The sequence below is a fragment of the Passer montanus genome, unplaced genomic scaffold, assembly GCF_014805655.1.
Source record: "Passer montanus isolate IOZ18808 unplaced genomic scaffold, ASM1480565v1 scaffold8, whole genome shotgun sequence".
Classification (NCBI taxonomy): Eukaryota; Metazoa; Chordata; class Aves; order Passeriformes; family Passeridae; genus Passer; species Passer montanus.
The window spans coordinates 8,848,748-8,862,029 of record NW_024373256.1 but is presented as its reverse complement, the minus strand read 5'-3'; the positions used below and the strand labels follow the sequence as shown (position 1 = coordinate 8,862,029).

The 13,282-nt window shown below is 40.6% G+C and overlaps 1 protein-coding gene across 4 annotated transcripts in view; it reads right to left on the bottom strand.

Moving 5' to 3' along the window:
• Positions 1 to 49: 49 nt before the first annotated feature.
• Positions 50 to 13,282, bottom strand: part of MYH11 (myosin heavy chain 11) — a 55,520-nt gene continuing 42,287 nt past the window's right edge. For 2 of the 4 annotated variants that reach the window (XM_039731668.1, XM_039731669.1), the window contains 16 exons: positions 12,862 to 13,074; positions 12,588 to 12,732; positions 12,288 to 12,494; positions 11,363 to 11,467; positions 11,108 to 11,260; positions 10,440 to 10,688; positions 10,001 to 10,213; positions 9,116 to 9,328; positions 8,299 to 8,460; positions 7,419 to 7,547; positions 6,792 to 6,880; positions 6,441 to 6,564; positions 6,081 to 6,289; positions 5,417 to 5,525; positions 4,664 to 4,836; positions 50 to 744 (listed from right to left, as the gene is read on the bottom strand). In XM_039731668.1, the coding sequence (XP_039587602.1) occupies positions 606 to 744; positions 4,664 to 4,836; positions 5,417 to 5,525; positions 6,081 to 6,289; positions 6,441 to 6,564; positions 6,792 to 6,880; positions 7,419 to 7,547; positions 8,299 to 8,460; positions 9,116 to 9,328; positions 10,001 to 10,213; positions 10,440 to 10,688; positions 11,108 to 11,260; positions 11,363 to 11,467; positions 12,288 to 12,494; positions 12,588 to 12,732; positions 12,862 to 13,074 (2,632 nt within the window). In that variant the 3' untranslated portion in view covers positions 50 to 605. Of the gene's footprint in view, positions 745 to 3,561; positions 3,594 to 4,663; positions 4,837 to 5,416; positions 5,526 to 6,080; positions 6,290 to 6,440; positions 6,565 to 6,791; positions 6,881 to 7,418; positions 7,548 to 8,298; positions 8,461 to 9,115; positions 9,329 to 10,000; positions 10,214 to 10,439; positions 10,689 to 11,107; positions 11,261 to 11,362; positions 11,468 to 12,287; positions 12,495 to 12,587; positions 12,733 to 12,861; positions 13,075 to 13,282 lie in introns of all 4 variants that reach the window. The other 2 variants (XM_039731671.1, XM_039731672.1) reach the window with 2 other exon arrangements.

Sequence of the window (13,282 nt, the reverse complement as noted above, 5' to 3'; positions counted from 1 at the left end):
CTCTGCTGCATCCCCCCTTCCCTTCAAGTGACACCTGTACACAAGAATAGTGGAGTCATTTTTATAGCCTTTTATTAGTGTGTAAGCACATCCATGGTGCATATAAAACTGTAACAGTTGACTTAATTTGAACAAATGATATTTTTCAGTAAGTGATTAAAAAGGCACTTCCACCTTGTGAATTGTGCATCAGGGGTGTAGTAGCCAGGAGAAAACCCTATATTAATTGAATACTCAAAACAAAATGAAAGTTTAAGAAAAGATTAACTGACCAATGCCTTTTTTCCCCCTGCAACAATCTCACAGATCCTCTGTAGACTATAGTTTACTGGGTTTAAATGATTTGAGCTACTAGAACTCACTTTCTGCATGATTCTCAAAGTGAATTACTCTGTTAAAAATCCCCACCTTTTCAAATAGGCTTCATGGTACGAAAAGTTTTGGAGTACTTTTAGTGTCAATCTGTACATTGGAGACAAGGCAGTTGTGCTTTTATCTGTCAGAGGAGTGGGTGTATGTGACCTTGACACTAAGAGTAGACTTATACAGTGCTAAATATTGTCCTCCCTCCCTTCCCTTGCTGCAGTGCAATTTTTGAAGCGTGTTTATTCACTGGCTTTTGTTCCATTGAAATCTCCATCTCTTGCATCCATTTCGTCATCACCTCCATCTGTTGCATTCTCAATTACTCTTCTGCCTCCAGATCTACGGGGTGGGGCAAAAGATGTTGGCTCATTTCCCCTCCTGCAGTAAGAGGGGAAAAAATAGAAAAAAGAAAATTAGGTGCTAGGTCATTTGGAATATTCAAAAATAAGTAGAGTTTTGTAACAGGACCTGTGGGGCTGATGGTTCTGAATGCAGAAAAGCCAAGAGCTGTGGGCCTCTAATTCCACTTTCTGTTCTGTAACTTGTAATAGTAATTTGTGAATAGGATGAGACTCCCAATTGCTTGGAAATTAGTTTGGTTTCCTGTTCTTGTGCTTGTGTCCTTGTCCTCTAAACAGTCTCATCAGCCCCAAATCACCCCCACTCTTCCCCTCATTTCACTGTTTTCCCCTAAGGGAATTGCAATTGAAGGTACTTGAAAGGAGTGGAGAAAGGGAGTGCTGATGCACCACAGCAGAGGAGTGTCCCTCCTGTGCCTCTGGAGGAGCAAGGAGACAGAGCAATTTGTACAGAATTTCTGCCCACCAGTTCCTGCAGGGCCTGGGGCAGTGCTGTGGATGGCACAGACATTTGTGAGGCCACAGTTCTCTCTGCACAGGCTGCTCTGGTCAGAGCACCACAGGGGCTGTGACACCCAGGCTCTCAGTAACTCCAATCCTTCCCAACAGAGGGAGGAAACAGTCACTGCTTTGGAACTGTTGTAACCCAGGGCCTGATGCTTAGCAGTGCAAGTGTCCTACAGGAAATGCTTTCCCCACTTTAGCCCCTTTTCCTCTCCCATCTCCCTCCCATCCCCATATATTTCATAGGCACATCCCAAGGCAGGGACACTTTGGTCCTCAAGGTTAATTTTTGGGGAGGTGTGAGCAAGTGAGACAGACAATGGGTTTGCCCCATGGCCTCCATTGCTAATGTGCTGTAAAGCATTTCAGTTTTGTGACATGGCCTCTCACTTGCCCCTCATTAAGCAAACCTTTGTAAAGGCTTGAGACCACAGATATAAGCAATAAAATAAATTCATGATTACTGGATATTGTGCCAAAAGTACTAATTTGGTATTAAATAGATCCGAGACTGCACTTTTGGGTACAGCAATCATGCCTAAATATTTAAAGGCTTGTCTTGTCCTTGCAAAAGACTAAGCCAGTGCCCTTTCTGAAGCAGCTATTTAAGTCCTGTGAGGGAAGAGGGTGGGAACATTGGCTGCACTAACTTAGTTCAGAGGCATGAATCTGCATTTCCAAGATGGAAATGTGACATGTAGTCTGTTTTCCATAAATCTGCCCTTAAACTTCAGTGTGAGCAGGCCAATTAGCTAGCTAATAAAGCTTCACGTAAGACCTGCTGATAATTAACCGTGGTTGTTATCATCTGGTGCTGATGGCATGTATTGAACACAGGGCTATGTAACTTCTGTCCTGGTGTGTGCTTGGCAGGGTCGAATAGGATGGTCTCTTATTTTACAGCAGCTGAGATTTGTTATTATTTAGCAAATCATTTCTAATTTGGTTAATAACTTTGTTACTTCTTGTTAATAAAGGAAGAGCTCTCCACCCCCTTGGACTTGTGCTGTCTGGACTTGGTTGCTCGTGAGTCATTTGTGCTGCAGTAATTCACTGAAGTGCCGTAAGAGAACATGGGACTGGAATAACAGCAAAAGTCTCACCAAATTGTGCACTACAGTTTTGGCTACAAAGTGAACTTATCATGCACTAACTACTACTTATTAAACTGTTGCAGTATGCATGAATTTACCAGTTCTTTAAACTGGTATTGGCCCTGTGGATAAAAACCTCTTGTTTATATCTGCTCCTCTTAAAGAAGTTTATGTGTTTGATGACATTCAGGTGGTCATTGGTATTAGTGCCTTTAGAACAATGTGTGTACCTGGGATGAGCCTTCAGCACCAGTGTTTGCTTAGCACCTCTGTATTTAGTCTGCCTTTGAACAAGTGCTACTGCAGTGGTGCTTGAGTAACAGTCTGACTGGAAATATTAGGCTGACTAAAAGGCACATGCAAGGACAAGACATCATCTTTAAATATTTGTGTATTCACAGCAAAATCCAGCATATGTAAAATAGAAAATATACAAATATTACAAGGCAATAGCTCTTTAATTTTTTGCAGTGCAGGTATTATTCCTGTGTCCAGAGAATGTGCTATTAAGTATAACATAATGCTGTGCTAGGTTACAGTGTCAGCTTTAATGTCTGTGTCCGTGCTCCATGTTTTAATACAGTTAACAAGCAATGTAATGTCTGTAAAATAGCTCTGAAAGCCTCAGTAATAACTCTGTAAGCAATACAGGCACAGAGTGCTATGTAATCAAAGGCAAGACTTTCTCTTTTGTCTGTGATTGTGTGGTGTGTGATAAATCACATGCAAGTAAGGTCTTCCCAAATCTCAGGTGCATTAGATGGGCTCTTACCTTAGGTCAGCATTACAGTAGGCACAAGAAATACTGTGAAATTCTAATGACATGCTGTGACACTCCATATTCATTAGTCCTTTTAATCAATTTTACTAATCAATGGTGTTTTTTATTTGAAAAAAATTTACTCTTCATGGCAGTACACAAAGATGATGTGCAAAAAAATTCATGCAAAAAAAAAAATCAAGAGTACTTGCTTAGGTACTCTGGTGGTAGAGCTTGTGAGAATGCAACGCTGGTAAGTCTATGTCAGTACATAACCTACTTGTAAGAAAGATGTATCACTGATGAACAGCTGATGGTAGCTAGATTATTGTAATATTTGTCTTTTTTGATAAAACAGATTAATGCCAAGATATCCAAGCCTTCACAGTTTGCAGAAACCTCACATAATTTTAACCAGGGCCAAAGAAAATGTAAATTTGTGCAATACAAGCTAGCTGCAAAGTTGAAGGCATGGTACCTGCTTAGTCATGCGAAGGCTCCTGTGTCCCTCTGAAACAGAGATAAAGAGTCCTGGGCAGTTAAACTAGGCACATGGTCATGATCAGAGGTAGGTAATTACTTTTAAATAATTAAAACAAAGTACATTACAGCCAATTACATTACATTTAGATAAAACAAAAATGAGCTATATGGTGTTCTATGTAAAAGGGCTGGACACAGCCACTGCTTTATAAAGAATCCAGGAGCATGTAACTACCCAAGGTGGTGCTAGTGGGAAAGGCTGCTACATCCATAACCCTTCACTTTGAAGGGAATCCACATCCAGTAACACTGGAGCATGTTACTGGTGAATAGTCTGGCAAACTACTTTGAGAACACAGGTAGATGGGTACTTGTTTTTCATCTGAAATACTGTTGGTCTTAGGTAGAAGGCAAAATTTTATGGTAAAGTCAGCCTCTTTATTTCAGTGAGCTCATGTTTTCAAACCCAGTGAGTGCAGAACTCAGGGTTGTAGCTGACTGATCACAGCTTTATCTTTTTCCCAAGCAGTTTTAGCAAGAAAATGCAAAGGGATGTTTTAATCTTTTCCTTGATCTGATGACACTGAATCCCATAGTAGTGAAGTCCAAAAAAATTTTGGAATAATTTAACGTGCTTTGCTTTTTACTGCCTGTGATGTCTAAGACTGTTCACAGTCGTTACGTGTGAGTTGTGCATATGTGAAAGTGTGAAAAGCACAAGCATTTCTACACTTTTGTGACTGCTTCTGTACAAATAGATACAGCCATTATATAAGGGGTGTTTTCAAAAGCAGCCAAGCCTAATTCTGTTCCAATTGAAGCCAAAAGGATTTTGATTAGAGAAGAGGCCTGTGCCATGTTATCACAGTTCATCTCAGCTGAAATCCTGAGGCTGCTGCAGTCTATGAAATGCACTTCTCTCCTGACTTGGGCCTTTTGTTCTGAGTGCCAAGCTAATACAAGGAGCGAGTAACTTCGCAGCCTTAGCAGTGCCTGTTCCTCACCTGACAGATTTTTTTCCACTTTTTTAGTTCAGCTCTAAATTTCAAGGCTGAGTCAGTGAGTGGGAAGGGCTATCCCAAACAAGGGTACTCTACCTGAGCTTGCTCTTTAGTGCTGCAACCTCCCGGCCCAGGGCTTCGTTGCTCTCGTTGGCTTCATCCAGCTCCCTCTGCAGCTTCCTGCGGTTTGCGTTGATGCGCTGGGACTCTTCCTCAGCCTCCTCCAGCTGCCTTTTCAGCTGCTTCAGCCGCACGTTGCCCTTCTCGGCCTAAAGGGAAATTTCAGAGTAATGCTTTAATTTGTAAGGCTTTACATTCCTTGTTTTAATGCCATGTTTCCATTGGGAGTTGTACTGAAACATGACCCAAATCAAAGACGGAAGCTTATAGCCTGAAAATAACTTTGCTTTGTAGGAGTTCATTTTGCTGATAGCTACTGTATTCAGACACAATCTTGTTGTGTCTTTTTCTGCATAGTCATACCTCTGCTTTTCGGGCTTGCAGATGGATTTGCATTAGATAAAGCTAAATTTTTAATGTAAAATATGTTCAGCATCTCTATTCATGTTGCACGAAGGGTGTTGTGCACAGTCCTGTATATTGCTGTGCAGACTGTTGTATCTGGCTGATTAAGAAGGACTTGTGCTTTGGCACTTGATGTAGCATGGAAGAATTATATTGTCCCATCTTTTAGTAATGGACTTTGGTTCTCCCAGGATAGAATCCAAGCATACATTCTGCTTTCTAGAAGAGCATTTGCTTGAGGCATAACATGGAATCTTACTTTCTTAGAGCAAAACCTAAAATCTCCTGTGCCCTTGACTAAGAGCCTTGTGTCACAGTCTGTACCTGATCTTTGTACTGCTCTGCTTGCTTCCTCTCGTCCTCCACCTGCAGCAGTGCATCCTTCAGCTTCTTGTCCTTCTGGCGCAGCGTCTTGGCCGCTGCCTGCTTGTCTCTGCAATGACAGGGCAGCATTTGGTGATGTGGAAGCTCTGTACTTTCCACCTGCCTTGGGCTTGTGGCTCGTGAAACCAGCACCAAGGACCCCTGTGCTAAAGGTCTTACTGAATTTAACAGGTGAATTCTAAGGAAAACTCAAGGAATGTTCTTCTGAGCAAAACAAAACCAAATCTATGTCTCTGCTGTATGCTAGAGGTGCTCCAGGAGATGTGTTCTGAAGCACAAGGTGATTTCCTCAAGTAGTAATCCAACAAGTGGCACAATGTGTTATGGTAATTAAATTGGCAGAGTCATAGGGCAGTTACTCTAAAATGTAGGGGAGCAGATCCTTGCTATGGTACCAGTAGAACTTCTCATCAATAAAACAGATCTTAATCAAAAACTTCAGTTACTTGCCATATGTCTCTGAAATGTTAAAGTGTGAAAGAGACTTTACCAAGTTTAGTGGCACTGAGAGCCTGATGACACAAATCCCTGCTTGCCTTTGTTTATTTTCTGTCTCATTAACTGGAACAATAAATGGACAGCAGTGCCCTCAGGAGACCAGTACCTGGCTTCCTGTTCCAATTGCTCTTCGAGAGAAGAAATTTTGGCCTCCAGAGCAGCAATTGTGGCTTTGAATTTGTTCTTCACAGCTCCCTCCATCTCCTGCAGCTTGCTCTTTAGCTCTTTGTTCTGCCTCTCCAGTTGCTGCCGAGCGTTTTCGTTCTTCTGTGCAGTTGAGCGCTCTGTTGCCAGCTCATTGTTCAGCTGCTCTGCCTGCAAGGTGGGAAGGGATGCTGTCACAAGTGTTGCATGCTTTCAGACAAATGACAGGTGGCAGTTTGGGAAGGCAATCCTCCAGATACTCAGGACCACAAGTAGCTTTTGTTGCTGGAATATGAACAGAAAGTGCTGGAATGAGCTGTACCTGCTGTACTGCTTTCCTCATGCGGTCACCCATTGCCTCTATGTTGCTTTGCTCCTCTTCCAGCTCTTCCTCCAGTTGAGCAATTCTTGCCTCCAGGCGCCGTTTCTCATCCTGAAGGCTTGTCCTGGAAATTTAAAATTAAAAAATGAGTAGTTCTGGCTCTGACCATATGTTATAATTGTCTTATGAACTACCAATAATTCAGAAAATAACTAGATATTTCAATGGAAGTAGTCATATGTGTGCATGTTGTCTTGTCAAGACCAGATGGTGTTGGGAACAGAACAAAACTTCTCTTGGCAGCATTAGTAGCACATTCAGAGCCTTGTGTGTCATTTGGTGTGTTCCTACCTTCCAGAGGCAGCGCTTGCAAGTTCCTCTGCCATCTCATCTTTCTCCTGGTCTGCTTGTTTGCGAGCTCTTTCTGCAGCAGCCAGGTCCTAGAGAAATGGAAAAAGCAGCAGAGTAAAGAAATGAGTAAATGTTCAGATTGTTATTGCATGATTCAGAGGACTGTAAATTTTCTAAAGCTGGTATGAGATGGGTTGTCTTGTTAACAGAATAAATTCTTGTCATGTCATAAATCCTAGGGAAGTACAATGCAATACTCTTTATCCAGCCTGTCAGCGGGTTTCTATTTTATTTGTTTTAGTCACAAGATGGCCGTTTAATACAGGTAGGAATAATAGCACTAAGCCCTCAAGAATTTATTGCTATTGAAAACAGTTTGTGTTGGATCATACAGTTAATTTCCCTTTAAGGCTGGCAATCTGTACTTTCTTCCAAGGTGATTTTTTTCAGCTCAATTTGACTGTGCTCAGATGTAGATCCAACAACTTTAGTGGGGTGTGTGGAGCACATGGAACTTGTTACAAGTTCAGTCCCTAAGAGCTGTTAGATTACTTCACTGCCAGTTCTGTTTTGCTACTGAAGGCCATGTGTAATCTCCTTCATTCTGCTGTAGGTTTCCCACTTTACCTCCTGAAGCTGCAGGAGTTCTGCTTCCAGACTCTTTGCTTTCTTCTCATTTTCTCTAGCTGTAGCAAATATTTCTTCTCTGGCAGCCCGTGCATCATCCAGCTCTCGTTGGTAGTCCTTCATCTGAGCCTGGTTGAAAAGAATAACAAATTTGTTAAATTTCAGTTGAAAGAAATGTGGATGGAACAGAACACATACACAGTTACATTGTCATAATACTGCTGAAGTTATTTTTTCTGCAGAGATCTGGTAGCGCATGTTGGAAAGATCTGAAATGCTATTCCAAGATGGGCAATGCTTGCATTTGAACACTGCATTTTTTATAATGCCTATTGTCCATATGTCCTCTGAATATCTGAGTACATGTATAGTCTTAATGTTTCTGATTAAGAAAATTTTTGTTGTTTAGTTGTTACCATGTGACAGAACAGTTGATATGGAGGTTTAAAGTATAAACAAGAACATGCTAATTCAGAGACAACCTGATTTCTGAACAGTCTTTTATGCTCAAGAGTATATAGTTAGAATCTGGATTGAAGCCCTGTAATAGATTTTATCTTATAGTCCTTTCTCTTCATATGAATCTTTGTTTTCCTCCATGTGGGTAAGTCAGTAGCAGATGAGTGTTGGTTAGACAATCTGTAAGCTCTCTACCATGATGAAATTTAAGATTTTAATCATTTGTTCTGTGAATTTTTCCACTGTCATTCAAACTGAGCATTCAAATACTGATATTTGAATGTGGCAGTCTGGTTAAAATTCCTTTCTGACCAATCATCTGTAATGGGCACCAAGCTCACAAATGTGTCACCCAATTTCTGTATTGTGGCTGTATAAGACACAGCAGTGGGGAAAACTGTATTTTTTTGGGGTTCCTTACCTGTAATTTGCGAAGCTGTTTGATGGCTTCTTCCCGACCTTTGTTGGCAGAGTCAGCCTGGCTCTCCAGGTCTTTAACATCCATCTCCAGCTTCTTCTTGGCAGCAGCTGCCAGGGCACGTTGCTTCCGCTCATCTTCCAGTTCCGTTTCATATTCATGGAGCTGATCATTCAGGAAAACAAGTTCAGTTTAGCAAAGTCCTTGGGGACTCATAAACACTCTGTCTGAATAGTGTATACAGACCCCATATCTCTGTTAACTGTGACTTCTGTACAAAGTAAAACAGATTTCCATTTTGTCCCAAAATTAAAAGTTTTTGAAAGGACTCAGCAATTTGGGTCCTGTGTTAATGGAAATATGTGTGTTACAAGATGATGACTACAGAAGTTGTCACAACACTTCTGTACAAATAAGTTTTATCCTGTTTTCATCTCCAGTGCTTTTGTATGCATTCAATGTACCTTGTGAAGGCAGTTATATAAGAAGTTGTCTTTTTTCACTTGCACTGAGAATACAAGGAAGGTGGTTCTGACTATGTCAGAAATAACAATTCATATGTTTTATTCTATTTGGTTGTAGAGTTAAACAGCTACATTTGTTGGTAACTGTACATCTGCTACTGAAACAGGGAACCCTCCTGCCTTCTCTAGTAAAATAATGCTTTCTTTCTTCTTTTTTTTTTAATCACCATGTTCAAGGCAATGTAGTGATTTTTTTTTTCATTAAAGTTAGTGAGGTGCTTTAATAATGACATTAGGTTGGGGCCTTTCAACTGGCTTGGTTAGATATTTCCAAAGGCAGTAGTTGGGAATGGTACCTGTCTGAGGAGTTGCCTTTTCTTCTCCTCATTCTGTTCATCTCTGGCTTGTAAATCTCTTTCAAACTGGCCTTTCAGAGCCTGCATGTTAACTTCCAACCTGAGTTTGGCATCTTCTGCAGCCTGTAGCTCATCCTCTAGCTCTTCCAATTGTGTCTTCATCTCTTCTACTTGCTGTTCAAGGGTCCGTTTAGATTTCTCCAACTCATGGACCTTTCAAGCAATGAGAATTTAACAGACTTGTTATGAGAAATAAAAATAATTCTAGTTATACACAGTATACCTGCAGTATAGGCCACATTTGAAACTATCAGATGTGGACAATGAATCAACTAATTTACACTGAAAATGCTAAATTAGCTTGATTTGGTACTTGCAAAACTGTCTTAAAATAATGAGATTCTCTTTATCCCAATCTTCTGTTTTTAATCTAGTCAAACATCATAATTTAATTTATTTAGTATTAGCAGTAATATAATCATATGCCTGTAATAAAAGAAGTGATTGGCAATGCAGAAGTGGAAATTTACTGCAGTTATGTAAGTAAATGTAAAGCAGGTGGCAAAGTCAAATATAACTAATAAAATAAGATTTGCAGAGTTTACAATTTCAAAGAAGTGTAATAAACTGATACATTATTTAGAAATCAATTAAAATCTTCTTCATGCTTGAAGTTATGTTCCAAATAAACAGCCTACAGTTACTTTGCCAAGTCCCTTGAAAGTTTGGACTTAAATGGAATAACCTTTGAATTTTGTATTAATATCTTATCTTGCTGAATGGATTTGTGTGCTGCAGAGAATTTCCGACACTGAAAACAATTATATCTTTTTTTAGCTGCTATTTTAAGTTATTGTTTGAGATTGTTCTAAGGCCAAAACTTACATTCTTGCCAACGTCATCTTTGGAGCTAACAAGATCTTCCATTTCAGCTTTCAACATTTTGTTTGTTCTCTCCAGTTCTTCTTTGGCTTCCAAAGCCTCTTCAAGTGCTCGAGCCAGTGACAGAGCCTTTGTTTCCTTTTCTCTAGCTTCAGCTTCTGCTCTGTCCCTTTCATCTGCATATTTTGAGGAGATGTTCTTCTCTTCAGCTAGCATCTGTGAAAAGATAAGGAGGTCATTAGTAACAGGCTTTTCTACTGCAGCTTCTTGTCATTTGTTAATGACAGAGAAGAATCTCTGCTTTTGATAAAGGCACATAAATACAAAATTAACAATTTATTTTATAATTAAGTTTTAGTTAATTTTTTGTCCCCTTGTCCCAGTGGACACTGTAAGTTCCAGACAGGTGATAACAGAGCAAGGGAGAATCTGAAGTCCATACCTGATCAAACTTCTTCTGTTTCTTCTCCAGGTTAGAGACCAGCTGACGCTGGTTGTCCAAGTCCACCACCAGGTCATCCAGCTCCTGCTGGAGTCTGTTCTTGGTTTTTTCCAGTTTGTCATAAGAAGCAGCCTTTTCCTCAAACTGTGTTGTGAGACTTTCAATTTCTTTCTGAAGTTTCTTTTTGCCTTCTTCCATGAATTCTACTGTGGTGGTAAATTCCTGTATCTTCTTCTTAGAGTCAGAGAGCTGAAATTTGAATTCAGAGGACAAATCTTTGTAACTATGACAACAAAACTTGGCAGAGAGACAAAAACTTGGCCAGGAGATGGCTAAAACCTGAAGCTTTCCTAGTTTGACCTGTGTGAACCTGGTGACAGTTACCCATCACCCAGCCTTCATAAAATGAGGCAGAGCCCAGACCTAGGATGCACATACAGGCCTTGTGTGCAAGACTATGTGTGGAGCTACCTTGCATTTGTCCCTGTCCTAGGGATGACATTTTAAAGGACAGGGGGACATTGTGGAGCACCACTGGTGCCAGCTGGGCTAACAGCACAAATTCCCTGAAGGTCTGTGCGCTGTGCCAGGATAATTCTACAGATCCTCTGGAATTGCCAACACAGCTCTCAGTGATAGAGCTAATGATTTAACTATGGCACTGATACCTGTATTGTCAGTGTTGAAATATGTCTCTCCAGATTTTGTTTTGCTTCTACTTCTTCATCCAACTGCTCCTGCAAGCTGTTCTTGTCATCCTCCAACTGGCGGAGCTTGGTGGACACATTGAGCTTCTGCCGCGTTTCTTCCTGAAGCAGCTCCTGCAGTCAGCACACCAATTGGCAACACAGTCATTAGTTTAGGTCTTTTTATTGTGCATTTTATGAATATTGTAGCTGAGCTGATCTTGGATGCAAGTTTACCTGTGTGTCTTGTAGCTGAGATCCTAAGGCTGCAACATCTTTGGTCAATTTGATATTTTTGCTTTCTGCTTCATTGAGCAAACTGGTGACATTTTCAACCTCCACCTGTGAGATGCCACAAAGAATAAACTCAGTTATTTTGCAAAGCTTTGAAATCTTCCTTAAACTTTAGTTTCCTTGGATTTGTCTGAAATCTTACCTAATGCAATTTTTGTCTAATTTACCATAGTGTTTATTATTCTATATCTAGTCATACTTGTAAAACAATAATAGTATGTTCCTTACAATGAACTGCCAAGGAGAATGGGGATTTTTGGTGGATTTTCCTTCCTCTTCCAAAGTTTGACAGAAGTTGATATTATATTTGAATATATTTTCTTATTTATCCACCAGCTTAAAATAATAAAGCAAATCTTACTGCAGCTATGAACAAGACGTAACAATAAACTTGATTAGTATATCTGGACATTGAACATCTACCAGAGAACCATTTAAAATGATCTTTAGTAATTTCTTAAACTGTAGCTAAGTGAGAATTCTCCTTTCATTGTCATCTTTTCTGAGCACGTATTTAATAGCTGTCTAATACATTTCCAAAAGCCATATACCTGTCAATCTTCCCCATCACCCAAAAATGAACAAACAGAAAGAAACTATCAGATCTGCATCATGGTCACTGCATCAGTGATGGCATTACAGACTGCAACACGTACAGAGGGTGGTGAGACTAAAACCTCCCAGTTCCATGAGATGGAGTGGTTGTAGTTGATTAATTGTGTGATAATTGAGATAGGAGTTTAAGGTGACAAAAAATGAACATATTGGCTGCAGGGCCATAATTCCTCTAGATAAACCCTCACAGAACAGTATAAACTGGGCTTCTCAGTGCCACGGTGTCATAGCAAAGCATCAGACTCCTTCCTACCTGTAATTTGTGGACTTTTTCATTGAGTTCTGTCCGAACACGCTCTCCCTCATTGTATTTGGACTGTAAATCCTGCAGCTGTACTTCCAGCTTCTTCTTCTTGTGCTCCACATCTTGTTTGGCCTGATTCAGGCTCCTGACTTCATTAGCCAGATCAGCATTGTCTTTCTCCAGTGACTGTTTGGTCTTATCCAAGTTTGCTTTAGCCTACAAGCATGTGAAGAAGTGAATAAAGATGATTTATAAGAGGAAATTGTGTTACCCAGGAGGTAGTTTTCAATGAGATGGATTTCTGCTTACCCGTTTAAATTGTTCCAGCTGCTCTGTCAGCTCTTCCACAGCCTGAGTGTGCTTCTGTCTCATCTCCTGGACCTGGGCTTCATGGGTTCGAGTCTCCTCCTCCAGGGCTCTCTTCAGCACTGTGACCTCCTGCTCACGCTTTGCTCTGGAAGGTGACACACATCAGTGAAGCAGCAGCAGCAAAGAGCATTCCAGCCCTACTGCAATGCCAGTGGGCAGTATTGTACCGAGCCTGGGGACATTCCTGTTTCCCTCTTGTGCTCCATATCCATACCTGAGCTCCTGCTGGGTGGCTGTGGTATCCAAAGTATCCTCAAGCTCTGTCTTAAGAGCCTCCAGCTCTTCACCGAGGTCTCTCTTTTGCTTTTCTGCTTTGTTTCTTGCAGCTTTTTCAGACTCCAAGTCTTCCTGGAGATCAGAAATTACAGATTCCAATTCACGGATCTTCTTGAGGGCGTTGTTCTTGTGAGTAGTTTCTTCTTCAAGCCTTTTTGAAAAAAGAGTGTTTCATTTTAGAAATGAAAAAAGAGTAATAACTATTTCACTTGAAGAAAGTCAGTATACACTAAAGATTTACAAGTTCTGTGCAAGACAATGCCAAAGAAAGGGAGACTGATGCAAAAAAGATCAGACAGCTGTACTTTAGCTGGATGCAATGTCTGGAGATGCTAATCAGTTGATTCAGCAAGTTTGGT